We start from the raw sequence: 16,604 nt of genomic DNA on the forward strand, positions 1-16,604 counted from the left end.
GGGGCTACTTTTTGAAGTAAAGGCTTGTCTGCCTGGGGAGTTATTCTGGACTAGATGTTCCTGCTTAACTATTCCTGATTAACTCCATGTGATGTTCTAGAATAAGAATGCCTTATTCAAAATTTAATTTAATCCATTTTGGCATCCACACATGGAGTTAATCAGGAATAATTAATCCACTTTGAATTCACATGCTAATTTATTCCAGATTATTTTTTATATGTAGACAAGACCTTAGAGTTGCATAATTGAAACCTAAAGTAGCCAAGAATAAGCCCTGAAATTTTGTGACAATAGAAACTAGAAACCAGAATCCCTTGTTACAATGAACCTCACATAGTACAGATATGTGTTCTAAAAATAATGCTCAGTATTCTCAAGTCTTGTATATTGTCCCAAAATGCAGGGCACTAAACTTTTAGTGAAGTCCATTGAACTGAGGGGTGGATTGAGTTGTTTAACAATAATCACAAACTCTGTTTCTGTTCTGCAGGCTTTAAATAGTTATAGTCGAGGAGACATAGAAGGATCAAGAAGACTGGGTCGCAATGCACTCTGGGTTGCTGTTGCATCAATCATGATTGGCCTTCTGATTATTGGGATCTATTGTGTAGTTCACTTCACAACGGTAAGCAAAGTTTGGTCATTTCCAATACAAGTAGTTCTTCCTTGAAGAGGAGCTTCATTATAAGAGATTGACAACTATGACAGACTGATACTATTCATAGTGTTGTGTTATAATTCAGGGGTTCACTCTCATTAACTAAAAGAGCAATTTTTGCATTATTTCTTATTTAGAAGTAAAGGGAGGTAGTGTTGTCTGATGCTTAGAGCAGAGGACTGACTGACTAGGCATATTGGGATCTCCTCCAACCTTTGCAACTCACTCACTGTGTACCTTGGGAAAGTCACTTATAGCTCTATGCCTCAGTTTCCCTACCTGTAAAATGAAGTGCATGGAGCTCCTCAGATGCAAAATTCTAGTGTGTATAATTACCAAATTTCAGGATCAGAAAAGAGACACTGATCTATTGTAATATTGCCAAACAGGAGAAGAGATGTGGTTACCGATTCATTTTTTTGGTATTAACTAGCAATTATCATGCCAAAAAGCAACCACCTGTTTCTCATTGCCTTGCTATTCATGAAAGTTGTCCACACACAGTGCTATGTACATATGATCAGCTTTTATCTTTTTTGTAGCCCTGGAGGAGAAACAAGTCCTTTTTTGTTTCTCTAAAATGATTTATCCAGGCAGAGGACACATTTATAATGAAAACAGGACAAAAATAATTAGGACAACAATATATTCTCTTCAGGCTGTGCAATATGTTCTTTTCTCTTTAGCAGTGTGCATTCCACACAGTTTAAATCCATTTATTAGCATTTAACCTCTACAGAACCCCTTCCTTCCCTATAGCATCCAAAATGCTTTACAACCTAATGTACAACCTGTAAAGAGAGAGCACCTCAGTCACCATTGAAATGCAGACATCTCTGGGGAGTGGAATGCCATGGCCGTTTAACAGTGCACAACCGCTTCAGACAGAACAATGACTTCAGGGACAAGTTAAGGAAATAGGCTGTAATTACATAGGAGGCTGGACACAACACACCTATGTTTATGAAAAGTGCCAGGAGGTCAGGGACTTAGCTGTCTAGCTCACTGGAAGTAGAGAACCTCCAGTAGCTCAGTGCCCTTTAGCAGCACACCAAGATATTGATTCCTGTACTGACTCAAAGCCAAGAGTTTCCTTAGAGGTCTCCTGTCCAAATAGTAGCCCAATCTTGCCTTGCTTTGCTTGAAACCTGATAGGATCACAGACTAAGGCGGTAGGATTCACTGGGCTCCCTCTCTCTCTAACTGCCCAGCCTCTCCATTTCTTTTCCTTCTCTCGTTCATCTCTGAGGAATCCTTTGACTGGGGCAGTAGCTCTCCCTCTTCTTGTGTAATGAGACTGTGCAAACAAGCACACCCAACTGACCTTTTCCGATATATGCGTGATATGCCACTTTTTCTTCATAGGCTTCATGGGATAAGAGGGAAGGTCCTCTCATGGATTGGTAACTGGTTAAAAGATAGGAAACAAAGGGTAGGTAAATAAATGGTCAGTTTTCTGAATGGAGAGAGGTAAATAGTGGTGTCACACAGGGGTCTGTACTGGGCCCGGTCCTATTCAACATATTCATAAGAGATCTGGAAAAAGGGGTGTCAAGGTTCCTTCCACACTCTGAACTCTAGGGCACAGATGTGGGGACCTGCATGAAAGACCCCATAAGCTTATTCTTACCAGCTTAGGTTAAAAACTTCCCCAAGGTACAAACTTTGCCTTGGCCTTGAACCGTATGCTGCCACCACCAAGTCTTTTAAACAAAGAACAGGGAAAGAGCCCACTTGGAGATGTCTTCCCCCAAAATATGCCCCCAAGCCCTACACCCCTTTCCTGGGGAAGGCTTGATAATAATCCTCACCAATTGGTACAGGTGAACACAGACCCAAACTCTTGGATCTTAAGAACAATGAAAAATCAATCAGGTTCTTAAAAGAAGAATTTTAATTAAAGAAAAGATAAAAGAACCACCTCTGTAAAATCAGGATGGTAAATACCTTACAGGGTAATCAGATTCAAAACATAGAGAATCCCTCTAGGCAAAACCTTAAGTTACAAAAAGACTCAAAAACAGGAATATACATTCTCTCCAGCACAGCTTATTTTACAAGCCATTAAACAAAAGACAATCTAACGCATTTTCTAGCTAGATTACTTATTCACTTTACAGGAGTTGTAAGGCTGCATTCCTGATCTGTTCCCAGCAAAAGCATCACACAGACAGAACAAACCCTTTGTCCCCTGTCCCCCCCCCCAGATTTGAAAGTATCTTGTCCCCTCATTGGTCATTTTGTGTCAGGTGCCAGCGAGGTTACCTTAGCTTCTTAACCCTTTACAGGTGAAAGGGTTTTGCCTCTGACCAGGAGGGATTTTATAGCACTGTATACAGAACGGTGGTTACCCTTCCCTTTATATTTATGACAAGGGGTAAACTGTGAGGTGGCAAAATTTGCAGATGATACAAAACTACTCAAGATAGTTAAGTCCCAGGTAGACTGCGTAGAGCTACAAAAGGATCTCTCAGAACTGGGTGATTGGGCAACAAAATGGCAGATGAAATTTAATGTTGATAAATGCAAAGTAATGCACATTGGAAAACATTATCGCAATTATACATATAAAATGATGGGGTCTAAATTAGCTGTTACCACTCAAGAAAGAGATTTTTGGAGTCATTGAGGATAGTTCTCTGAAGACATCCCCTTAATGTGCAGTGGCAGTTTTTTTATTTAAAAAAGAAAAAGCAAACAGAATGTTGGGAATCATTAAGAAAGGGATAGATATCATGTTGCTTCTATATAAATCCATGGTACACCCACATCTTGAATGCTGCATGCAGATGTGGTTGCCCCATCTCAAAAAAGATGTATTGGACTGGGAAAAGCGCAGAAAAGTCAACAAAAATGATGAGGGGTATGGAACAGCTGCCGTATGAGGAGAGACTTTTCAGCTTGGAAAAGAGACGACTAAGGGGAGATATGATAGAGGTCTATTAAGTCATGACTGGTATGGAGAAAGTAAATAAAGAAGTGTTATTTACTCCTTCTCAGAACACAAGAACTTGGGGCTGCCAAATGGAATTAATAGGCAGCAAGTTTAAAACAAACAAAAGTATTTTTTCACAATGCACAATCAACCTGTGGAACTCCTTGCCAGAAGATGTTGTGAAGGCCAAGACTATAACAGGGTTCAAAAAAGAATTAGATAAATTCACAGAGGATAGGTCCATCAATGGCTATTAGCCAGAATGGGCAGGGATGGTGTCCCTAGCCTCTTGTTTGTTTGCCAGCAGCTGGGAATGGGTGACAAGATGGATCACTTGATGATTACCTGTTCTTTTCATTCCCTCTGGGGCATCTGGCACTGGCTACTGTTGGAAGACGGGATACTGGGCTAAATGGACCTTTGGTCTGACCCAGTATGGCCTTTTCTTATGTTCTTCACTTCCCAGTCTTCATTTCCTAATGTGAAAACCTCTAATCTCTCTCCAGTAGAAGTCTTCCCGTGCGTCTACTAATTCTTGTTGCCTTTCTTTGGACCATTTCTATTTAATACTAAATGCTTTTCAAGATGAGGGTGCCCACAGTGTTTCAGTGGAGAGTGTAACATTGATATAAATAATGGCATTATAATATTCTCCATATTATCTGTCTCACTCTTAATCCATCCAAACACCTGGGGCCTGATTATCATTTACACCAGGGCCACTTTACATTGGTAGTGAAAAAGGACCTTTATTGGGAAAACTGCTTTTATACTGACTTTAAGGCCCCTTTACATTGGTGCAAAGTAGCCTGGTGTTTGCTTTATTTGATGACTGCTGCTGTGTGTGGAGTAGATGTATTCACTGTGCTGTGTACTATGATGTGTACTGTTTTTTTCTGATAGGATATAGTAAATAGAAAAACCTGGACCAGCAGCATGTACAAGCAGCATTAACTTGTGTTTATCAACACTGAATTCCACCTGCTGTCATATTATCCCATCATCAGTCATTGCTAGCTCCCTCTTAAGTTTCTCAGTCTTGTCAAGACTTGACTAGCCTAAATGATTTTGGTCACTGGTAAATTTTGCCCCCTTATGGTTCATCTCCTTTCCAGGTAACTAATAAAGATATTTAGTAACAAGTCTCATTATGGATCCTTTGGGCCATCCCACAATTAACCTCCTGGAAAATTCCTCCTTTTTGTTTATTGTTTGTAGCCAGTTTCCAACCCATGGCAGAATTTTACCTCTCCTCTTATGACTACTTGGTTTCCTGAAGAGCTTGCAGATGACTTCACTTGGGCATTCATAAAGCTTCAAATTATACCTGCCTCTTCTCCTTATCTACTGTTGTGCTGATTCCTTCAAAGAATTTGAACAGATTAAAGAGGCATGATTTTTCTTTACAAAAGCCATGCTGATTTGTATGTTCGGCTCAGTATTTTATAATTCTTTCATTATTGCTTCATCCAATTTACTTGTTATTGACGTAATGGCTTAACTGACCTGTAATGCCCAGGATCATCCCTAACATCTTTTTTAGGATACATACAATATTTGCTACTCTCTGATCTAGTCGCTGATTTAATGAGTCCCTATTTTTGGTAGCAGCTCAGCCCCGTCATACTTAAGTTCTTTCAGAATGCTTTGGATTAAGACCATTTGGTGACTTGCACTTTACAACTGAGATTTTCAAAGGACCCAAACTCCTTTTGAATTACACCTGTTTCCGTTAGGTCCCTTTCATAATCCCAGTCACTGTTATCAGTTTGTTCCAGCATCTCCTCTTTTGGCCCCTCCGTCCCTAAATATAAACATGTGCTCAGTCCTTCAGGAGAGGAAGCAAGCCCTCTGGCCAGTGGTTGGATCAGAGTTGTAGGAAGGCTCCAGCGGTACCCACACCAAGCCATCCTCAGCTGGCTGGAAACTCCTAGTAATGCAGGGCTTGGGGATAGTGATGGTAGCAGTGGCAGAGGGGGAAATGAGGGATGTTCCACCATGACACAAAACAATGACGAGAATTGTACTTTCTGTTAACTGCAGGGCCCGCCTTAACTTCAACAGGGAAACAGGATTTGGTAGGTGTTCTTGGGATTCCCCTTGAATTTTCTAGCCAAGTCTGGCATTTCTGAACTGTGGAGTGAACAGGAATGGATTCGGAGTGACCACTGCTAGGGTTTGTCATTCTCTGTGACAGATTGAGGGCCTGCTAAGGCAATGTGCCTGCAGAATCAGGCTGCCACTGGGCCCTAGAATTCTGTTCTCTCTGACAAGGGCTTTGTCTCTCCTGCAAATGAGCTCAAAGATCAGACACAGCTGGGAAGAACTAGAGCATGTGGCGAGGTCCGCTAGCAGCTTGCATATCACAGGAACTGCCAAAGATTGTTCTGCGACAGACTGAAAATAGATCAGGGGGACTGGTGGATTCAGAAGGGAGAAGAGCTCTTTATATTTCAGTGAGCTCCTACCCTTGGAGGAATCCTGTCCGTCTCTGCATAGCCGGAATAGTTTTATTCAACACTTCTGGCAAGTCCTGAGGAACCAATTGGAGAGTTAGAACAGTTGGGAGGCTGGCCCGTGTATGGTAGGAAATGTCTAGTCTGCTTTCATGGTAAAGATTTACCAGGAGGCAGATACTGAGCCATGTTCTGGGCTTGTGAAGGTGACACTCAGAGCAGAAGTTGTTCACCTGTCTGTAATGATAGCACTTTCTCTCTAGGGGGCTAAAATGGGGCTCACTACTCACTGCTGGGGTGCCTCCTTTTGTGGCTTGTCTGGGAACTAGCTCTCAACTGATCTGAGGTCTCCTCCTTCAGTTGCTGGCCCCACGGTATCTCTCTCTCTCTCTCTCTCTCTGGACTCAGGTTATTCCCTCTTCATCATTCGGTCCACCAGCCAGATCACATAGTCCTCCTATTCTGAGGTGTCAAAGGCCACTGGCCCAACTGGCCCAGGCAATAGGGGAACCTGGGCCCACCCACCACTCTGGACTGCAGCGCAGGGACCCTTCACCCAGTCACCACTATCTGCTCAAGGTCTAGTCTTGTTGCTGTTTCTCTGGTCTCTTCCCGACCTTTCTGCCCTATCATCTGGCCCACCTCTGGGTTACCACTGGAGCCTCCTCTGCTTCCCCCTCTCAGCTGCTTATCAGAGTCTGTAGTTCACAGGGCTCACTCTCCACCTAGACCACCTCCTTGTACTGAGCCAACTCCCCACGCCTCTAGGGAGTGACAGCACAGCTCCACCCTGCAGCCCTCCTCCAACCACCAACTTCCTCTCTTTATAAGCCTGTCCCAGCTCCTCCCCCAGCTGGGCTTCATCAGCCATTCGGCTTTACTAGTCACTAGCACCCCTCCAGGTGCAGCCTGTAGATTAATGGGCCTATTTTAGCTGTTCAGGCCATGTGCAGGGTGGACACCTCATCACAAGGACATGTGGGAAACATCCATTTTAAGCTGGGAAATGACATCTGACAGATAGGATGAGGCACAGCCTAGTTAAGGGAGTATGGCATCCCTAGACATAATGTTAGATAGGACACTGAGGGGCTAAAGCACCCCACAGTTTGTAGTTTCTAAACCACTGCTCCATTTGCCCAGTCATTAGCTTGTCCCTGGGGTCACTTTAGCTGTGTTAATAGATTTCACAGCTAGTACATGTCGAATGAGACGTGTTTAGATTCCCCTTTAAATTTTGCGTGGAAATGTTGTTTCAAAATAAAACAAATGCACAAAGTGTTTAGATGTCAAATCGTTAGCAGAATACAGACTTAGCAGCACCAGCCTCAGAGGAAACAGATTCATGTTTGGTTTAAATTGGATACTTTCAAAACAAGATGGATTTTCTTTCTCAATTCACTGGGGCAACTCTAGAGAAGATTGACAATCTCGTTTGGTATAAATCCAATCCTCATCTGGTATAAATAGCATAGCCCCATTGAAATCAGTGGATCTTACTCCACATTATACCAGCTGAGGATCAGGCCAAATGAGATATTGAGTTTTGTTTCTGTATTTGCACAATTGACATTTTCACCAGTCGAACTAATTGTGCAAGAGTCAGACTTGATTATCTCAATTGGTGCAAACTTTGGCATGTCCTTGTCTATACTTTGGAGCCAGTGCTAGTTGAACTACATTGACTACTGAAGCAGGGCTATTCCCAGTGCAGACAAGGCCTAACAGAAGTTGTAAGATAAAGGAGGCCCTTCCTTGCTATACCTTGTACCCTCTCCTGTTAGTTTCCTTCCCTGTGTACACAACCCCTTCCACTCCTTCGGTATGTAACTGACACTCGCACGGACTTGCTAAAATGTAACTTAAGCCACTGCTTACCTCACCACCAAGTTTAGCCCCAAGTGTGACGCTAAAGGCATTTTATCTAGGTGAAAAAAGCTGTGTTTGCCCTGCAGGAGCCAATACCCCCTAAGACCTAAACGGATCAGTTCCCTTCACTCCGCATTAGGCCATAACTATGCCATAATGTGGTTCGTCAGAGTGAACAGGATGTGTGCCAATGTCGGACCTGCTCATCGTGGGCTGAGCTAAAGTCCATTGCAATTGACGAGTCTTTCCACGAACCTTAGAGGGCTTTGGGTGAGGCCCCATGTTATTTGCTGGTGCGTGCAGCCTACCAAAGCTCTAATCTCTGCCCCAGCTATAGCAAATTGGGATTCTCCTTTGGTGCAGGGGACAGAGACCTGGATCTGTGGAGCAGAGGGTCTTACAATTCTGTTCCTGCTGACAACCGTGCAGTCAAGGCAGCTACAGATTTCATTCCAGTCTCACTAGCCACAGTGAGGACCCAGACTCCTGAGCTCAGGTCACAGCAGTGAAAAGAGGGAGGCCCCAGTTCACCAGTGTTTTGTTTTTAAAAGCATATTTATTTGTCATATTTATGCTATGCTCCAAGGGGAGCCCCCTCGCCCTCTGCAGCAGGACTGGATTTGCTCCTGATTCTGTGAGTAATCTGTGATTTTTATATAGCCTTTTACAGTCCTTATTTTTAAAACCACTTCAGTTTGACTCTAACGTGTTCAAGTGGTGATGAGGGCACTGTTGGGAGCAGAGTTAGAGATCAGATTTGTTTTGTTTTCCCATTAAGCACTGAAACATGCCCGCTAAAGACCAGTTCTTTGGTACGGGTGTCCGAAGGGATGTACTAGTCAATGTAAGTTGGAGAGAGCTGAGTAGAAATGTGGGGAACCACTAAGCACTGATATAGCAAAGTAAAAATACTCACTTGGATGTATAGACCTGACTGTGAAATACAGACAGCCTGAGGATGAAGAAGGGTGGCCAAAATTTTAGAGAAGGGATGCAAGGGGTTTCTGCCAATGGACAGGTACTCAGAGCTGTCTTCATTCACATCAACAGCTCATCCTCCCAATTTGTCGGGAACCGAGCTGCCAAAGGGCGGATCAAGTTTCCAGCTGGTGGATGCACACATGAGGAGGGCAGTCTGTATTCAGCTTCTTTAGAATTTCATCCCAACTGTTAGGATATTTTAATATTCACGCAGAGGAGCGAGACCTTTGACTCCCCCTTTAATCTCTGTTGAGACAGTGCTTCACCCCATGCAAGTCCCAGAAAGCTTTCAGGAAGTAACCACTACCCGTGGCTCATAGGGGAAATATGGGAACAGTCAGGCTTTCTAAAACCATTAAAAGTACTAGTCCTTTCCTTTTTAATGATCATAGGGCCTCCGCTAACCCACAGACATTATGATTTAGTGTTGGGCAATCCCTGCTGGAAGGAACAGGATTAAGCAATTATGCAATTGGCAGGCACAGTGTACACTGAGATCTTTTCTTACTAATTTATCAATTACTCTTTGGAAGGAAAAGATACATAACAATAATACTCTTCACTTCCGTAGCATTTTCCACCTGAGGACCTCAAAGTACTTGACAATCATGAGTGTATTAAGCTGCACAGGACATGACCATGCAGCCCATTGCAGTGAGCTCCCAACCCAGGTCGACAGACTTTGGGCTTGCAGAGCTCATGCTAGCGGTCCAAAAATAGCTGTGTAGACAGCACTTTGAAGTTGCTGCTGTGGCTGGAACTCCAAAATGTTTTCTATACAGATTTTTTTAGAGCGCTACCGTGAGTCCCATTAGTACAAGTCTCTTGACCCAGGCTGGGAGGTTCACTGCCCCAGGCTACGTAAACATACCCTTAATGACCCTGTGAGTCTTGAAATTATTATATTCTCCATGTTCCAGATAGGATAAATTAAGGAGCCGCAAGATGACGTAACTTGCCTATGGTTACACAGTGAGTCTCTGGTAGAGGTGGGCACAGAACCCAGATCTTTTCACTCACTGTTCTGGTCTCAGACTGCTTGACCATGCATCCTCCTCCAACATTAAAGTCACTGTGATGTTAACCACACATCCGTCCCTCCACAAATGCCTTCTCCCAGCCCACCGGCATCACATTAAAGGTATTTATAAACCAAATAGCATAGTTGCAAGGAGCATCCGGGCTGTTCAGTGTTATCAGCGTTCTGACAGGAGGATAAAGAACACACCTAGGGCAGGGTCTCCAAAGTTTGGCTAATTATTATTATTTGCATTCCTATAGCACCTAGGAGCCCTAGCCAGTGACAAAGGCACTGCAAGGTGCTGGACAAACGGAACAAAAAGGCGGCTCTTTCCCCAAAGAGCTTCCAGTCTTAGACAAGACACAATGGATGGAGACAGACATGGCTGCAGCTTCCCTCCTATTTATTAATGGAGTGGCCTATGTAGCCTGAATGCCCAGACCTGTGAACTCTGCAGCCTGCACTTCTATATAGAAGACAAGGCTGGCTGCAAATTGCTGTTTTCCATAAGCTAAGGGAAGCTCCAGCTCTTGGCAGATTGGTAGTGAAGCCCCTTTTGATTGGGCACAATATAGGCACCGCAGCAAAACTTAGGGCAAGCCTGGTAGTCCTTATTTATCTTTGGCCTGGTCCTGAGAATTGCAGAGAATCCTTTTAAGTCCTGACTTAGGTAGCCTTCTCTCCAGCCTTAGGAGGAGATTTCCCTGAGTAAGAACTGAATAAAAAATGATGGCCCAATTGTTTCCCTCAGACCTGTGCATGGAGGGGACCCTGTGCACCAGATGTTGCCCTTTCCATGGAGGACCAGACATAGTCCTGCTTGGTGCCCAGCTAAAGAGTAAACACAGTCTGAGGCTGCATTTACTGTTTCGTGGAGCCCCCTCTTCCATGCTTGGCATAGAATCATAGAATATCAGGGTTGGAAGGGACCCCAGAAGGTCATCTAGTCCAACCCCCTGCTCAAAGCAGGACCAAGTCCCAGTTAAATCATCCTAGCCAGGGCTTTGTCAAGCCTGACCTTAAAAACCTCTAAGGAAGGAGATTCTACCACCTCCCTAGGTAACGCATTCCAGTGTTTCACCACCCTCTTAGTGAAAAAGTTTTTCCTAATATCCAATCTAAACCTCCCCCATTGCAACTTGAGACCATTACTCCTCGTTCTGTCATCTGCTACCATTGAGAACAGTCTAGAGCCATCCTCTTTGAAACCCCCTTTCAGGTAGTCTCAGGCATCTCCTTTAAGGCGTTCCTGGGGCAGCTGCTTGCAGGGGACATTATGGAAATTGTCCAGAAAAGAGGGAGGGGGATCAACAGAGAGTCCAGCACCCTTGAGCATCCTGTGAGATCAGCATAACCCTTGGGGGAGCCATGAGTTCTGAGGGCCAGACCTGCTGCTTCTCTAGGGAGCAGGCAGGCCCTGCCCTCAACATAAGAATTGGGAGGAAACCCCATAAAGGAAACCTCTCAGAGTTTTCCTCCCATACCCAACAGGAGGGGCAATCAGGCCTTGAATAAGGACCTTGACAACCCATAATGTATTGCCACAATATCAGACATTGGTGTCACCTGCAAAACCATGTTCTTGCCTGGCTGATTTTTACAGTTTAAGGCGAAAGAGCTCTTTTTACTCATTTCCAAATGTTGACTCACCCCTTAGCAAACATTAGACTGTTTCCTGGCAATCAGGCGATCCTAGCCTACACTGATTTAGGTAACCCTGATTAAAAATTCAGGTCTGACTGAGAATAGCCTGATGCCAATGGAAACATAATGCTTTGCTTCAAAAGTACATTGAACCACTAATCCACTGGGATGTTTGTTTAATAGGAACAAGCGCCATTAAATAATGCATCCATTAGGCCTATAGAATGAATAATTTAAATGCAGATCTCTCTCTCTCTCTCTCAAAAAAAAATATGTTTTTGTGCCATTGCAGCATGCTCTCTGAAGACCAGGACTGACCATGAAGGATTATCATTATCTAAAGCTCTGGGAAGGAAATGTGTGAAGAAGAGGGGAAAAAATCCTTCATTCCAGACTGTTAGACTTGACCCTCCAAGTCCCTCTCCAGAGGCAAGTTGCTGGTGGATGAACTAATAGTCCAAAGTTAGCACATCAAAGCGGTGTGACCAGATGTGCAAAGTTATTTATTTGAAAAAAAAATTTGGTATAGAGCAATGCACACCCTCCTATTCTAATGTACGGTGGGGTCTTGGCCCTTAGTGACTGACTTTACTTTCTCTCATAGAGAGATAGTAGAGTAGTGGTAGAGGGTGCCCTGAATCCATGGGTGTTCACTGGTTGAACTTAGTGACACAAAACCAACTGTTTACAGCACATGATTCATGGCCTCATCCTAAGCCCGGTGAAGCTAGTAGTCTGACTCCCATTGACATAATGGGGCTTTGGATTGGGCTCTGAAAGATCTGTATAATATTTTAAAATTGCCTCAGCATATTATCATACTAAATAATGAATTTATGGTCATTTTTTATCTGCTATAGAATTACCCTGAACCTGCAGCTCTTTCCTTCTGAGTCATCCCGAGCTTTTCAGTCTTTTACCTTGTTTTTGTTTTTTTTCCAACATCTGAAGGCTGATTTCAATCACTTGATTATGAAGGGACTCTCTTGTCCCATGTTGTGAGTCTATGTGCATTTCCTCCAAACGATCTCTCATCACATCTGTTGTCTTGTATTGTTGAGCCACCTTGCATTGTCCCCCCCCCCTCCTGCTTTGAACGTACACTAAGCATGTTTTCCTCTTCCGCTCTGTGTCTATAAGCACATTTTCTCTCTTTTTTTTTTTTTTTTTTCCTGGCAATGTAGGTGCATTTTAGTTGATGTGCTTGTCAATCCATTTTTTACAGTGTCTCTAGCAAATCAGTTCATCAGATCGTGTCCCACTTCATTAGTGTTTGTGTTTGATTCACCAACTCATCTTGCCGCTATCGTTTGTATTTCAGCGCACTTGGCAAAAGACAGATCCTGCCACCCTGAGTGACGCTGAGTAGCATCGGACTAATAATACAACGGCCTGCTCGCAGAGTGAGATACTGCTCAGTAAGAATGGGGGTACATCTACACAGCCCAGGGTAGAGAACCTCTCATCCCAGGTCAACACACTCAGGCTACCACTAACACTGTAAAAATAGCTGTGTAGACAACGCTTTGAGGTGGCAGCTTGGGCTGGAGTTTGGAGTTGGAAGCCTAGGGAGGGGGTGGGCTTGCTGCCAGGGGCTGTGTAGATGCACCCTAAGGAAGGCAGATTCTGCCTCTAAACAAATACCAGAATGCAGGACAATACAACTGCACTTTCTTAGCTGAAAACTTAAGAGAACAAATTTGTTTTTTTAAGCAAAATAATTGGTGCTCCAGAAGGATGAAGTGCAGTAAAGATTAACATGGAGGGCCACATCCTCCACTGGGGTAAGTCATTGTAGCTCCGTTGACTTCAGTTATTACTACAACTTCAATTTACACTCATTCTCCTCTCATTCACAATGGTGTAACTCAGGAGTGACTCCACTGAAAGCAGTTGGATTTTACCGGTATAAAACAGGCATAAATGAGAAGAGAATAATGCCTGGAATGAATACAGCTATGCTGTTGCAAAGGAATAATCTTCAGAAACCTGTGCCTGTCAAAGCAGATATCCGGTAACAGAGTGTATTTTCTGTGCACTGAGATTAGGTTTTTAACAGAATTGTACTGTGGGGTTTTTTGTTTGTTTCTGCCTTCATGGTGGCCAATTTCTGTTTTTTCATTGAAATCAGTGATGTAAATTCTGTTCTTAATGACACTAGTATAAATCTTGAGTCATTCCACAAAGTTGATTGATTCAGTCAGGATTTACACTGGTAGAATTTGCCCAATTAGGAGTTTGTATGCCACTGTCTTCAGTAATCCAGGAACTGCCCATTCTGAGCACTTCTTAATTATTTTTGGATACTGTTTCACTGATTACAAATGTTTTGTAGCTTGCATTATAATCAGGTGTAAAAAAATTGTCATTGAGAGGCAGAATAAAATTGGTTTTAACTAATCATGTTCACACTGGTGTGTGGGAAGTGTCTTTCCTAAGGTTCCTTGTCACTCATTTTTTTTTATTGTTATTTTAATGATTAGTTTGTCTTTTTCAAACCACTTCGGAGAAATTAAGTCTCAAGAACAAAGGGTGGCCTGGCTTAATTGGTGCTGCTCACGCAGTCCAGGGTGAAGAGGATCTTCTGTTTTCACAGCAGATGTAAGTTTTAATTATTGCAGTATAAAATAGTCCAGTAAAAGATCAACACCACGACTGGCCGGTAAGGGTTGAACTCTGCTCTGTCATTCTCGTGTAAATTCAGAGTAAGTCTACTGAACTGAGAGAGTTATTCCTGGTTTACACTGGAGTAAGCAAGAGCAAAATTTAGAGCTAAATGCCTGTTTTTCCATGTGTAGCAACAGTCTCGAATGGTGGCACTTAGCAAGACTGACAGAAAAGAAAATACCTAGTTGAAAAATCTTGGGTCAGATTCTGCTCTCATTTTCAAGGGTGTAAACCTGGAATGGCAATGGAGTTGTACCTGATTTCTCCTGATACATTTTGGCCAATTAAAGTTAACATGTTCAGAGGTCATCAGTGATCAGCGAGCAGCAATGGTGAATGTGTTCAGGGAGAGTGGCTAATGAGAGAGCTGCAGAAAGTCCCTCAATAAACAATAAAGGTTAGATTCCAGTAAATCCAGAGTAAACTCCATTGACTTAGTGAAGTTAGCCCTGATTTACACCCATGCAATGGAAATCAGAATCTGGCCCTAACATTACAAAATATTAAAGTGCAGTGTTGTGAACAATCTGGGCCTTTGCTTCTCTGCTCCGGGGCCTTGAGGACAGATTTTCAGTCACCTAAATGCGCAACTAGGCGCCAAGTGATTCTCAAACTTGCCTAAGCAGGATTGCAATCAGTGGGATTTAGGCACCTAAGCTGCATGCGTGCTTTTGAAAAACCCAGTAGGTGCCCATCTGCAATTTTTGGCACCTAAATATATTTGAAAATCTGTCCCTTAATGTAACTGGGAGTTGGGCCCCCATTTCTGCAGTGATTATGAAGATAACAAAGGGTGCTGACCTACAGTATTATTGATTTGTATAAACACACAGACTTTTATATTAAACCACTTTAATCGTGTGAAAGAGAAAGGAAGAAACCCTGCAATTTAGTGTTTCTAAGTTTTGCTTTACTGATGTACTGATATCGCTGCTCTTCATTTATTCACGTATGTTCAATAAAGCTGTGCCTGTCCTAGGATTTTCCTCCATGTTTGACACCTGGTGTGAAACACAGCTCCCCCAGCAGCCCCACTCAGCTGATGTCAGCAAGGACTGTGCGGCTGCCGGGCTGGGCCACTCAGGTTCAGTGCCTCTTGTAAGAAAGTGGGACAGACTGACAGAACAAGTGGTCAAGCATGTGGGTCTTGACATAGTTTGAACCTATCCACACCAGTGAGGCAACAGCTTTCAGCAGTGGGTGAGGGGAGTGGGTGGAGTCACGTTAGACAGAAGAGGCTGAAAATATGAGGCGAGTGCCTGCTTCTCCCCTGCAAAAGCTTCTACGGGCATGCCCCTCTACCCACAGTGGACTCTAGCATCTGTTACAAGGACTGGGGACTTTCCAATTAAGGCCTCCCTTACAAGGGACAGCCCCCATTGGCCACCAGGGGCTGAACACTGCCCAATAGGTGGGTCCTTCATCCTCACCCCATAGACACACTTAGCCCTTGTGGCCTGAGCAGCTAGCCAAAATTTTGGGGTCTTACAAGTTGTTCCACTTAGGAGGAGAAATTGAGGTGGAGTCAGGTACCTTTGATACAATCTTGTTTATTTACAACAAATTCACAAAGTCCTGTTTCCCTGAACACAAGCAGACGAAAAACAGAAGAAGAGAGTTTTCTAGCCCACAGCCCAAACCACTTTTAGCCAGTACTGGATCCAAAAGCTTTCTCTCTCTCATCTGTGCTTGTTCTGGCTGTGTCTCTCGCTTTCTTCTCTGTTTCTGTGTGCTTCTTTCTGCATCTATTGCTGTGTGCTTCTTCCCGCAACATGCACACATTTACCCAAAACAATACCCAGCTAAGCCCTCCACTCACATAGTTCTGACTCCTGGCTCAACTTGCATATACCTTTTTGAAGTGGAGGCTGTTATAAAGGAGCTTAATTGTTTCTTACAGCTATCTTAAATGTGGGGCAGCGGTTACAACCACCAGCTTCAACCCCCAACAACGTGTACTGGCCATGAAGACAGACGCATCTAGGTCTTTTATTCTTTTTCTTTTTTGCATTTGTTTTCAGTTCAGGTGGGCAAAGTGTGTTGGGTTTTTTGCTGTGTTTTTAATGAATGACTTTTAATCTCAAATGTGGCCACATTATGTTAGCTGCTTGTGGATGAAGTTTAAGCAACATGCTCTTAACTTGCAGTTACAGAAACAAGACATGTGATGTGCTTTTTCTGCCCCAACAGATAAGATCAATAGCAGGAGTTTCCAAGTGATCTTCTTGACAAAAGATACAAGCCACTGCTTGCAGTTTTCCCCGAGCAGTGACAAATATTTTCATTTTCAGTAATTTACAAGGGTTTCTTGATTGTTGGAGGGGTGTTTTTGAGAATAAAAATTGACCACAAAAATGGAAAAAGCTGCTA

At 43.4% G+C, this 16,604-nt stretch overlaps 1 protein-coding gene across 1 annotated transcript in view; it reads left to right on the forward strand.

Moving 5' to 3' along the window:
- TMEM233 (transmembrane protein 233) overlaps positions 1-13,976 on the forward strand; it is a 28,400-nt gene extending 14,424 nt beyond the window's left edge. Inside the window, exons 2-3 of the mRNA XM_038373971.2 lie at positions 494-628; positions 11,860-13,976. Coding sequence (XP_038229899.1) covers positions 494-628; positions 11,860-11,871 — 147 coding nt within the window. The 3' untranslated portion in view covers positions 11,872-13,976. The remainder of the gene's footprint in view (positions 1-493; positions 629-11,859) is intronic.
- The last annotated feature ends 2,628 nt before the right edge of the window (positions 13,977-16,604 follow it).

Source organism: Dermochelys coriacea, chromosome 15, assembly GCF_009764565.3.
Source record: "Dermochelys coriacea isolate rDerCor1 chromosome 15, rDerCor1.pri.v4, whole genome shotgun sequence".
Taxonomy (NCBI): domain Eukaryota; kingdom Metazoa; phylum Chordata; order Testudines; family Dermochelyidae; genus Dermochelys; species Dermochelys coriacea.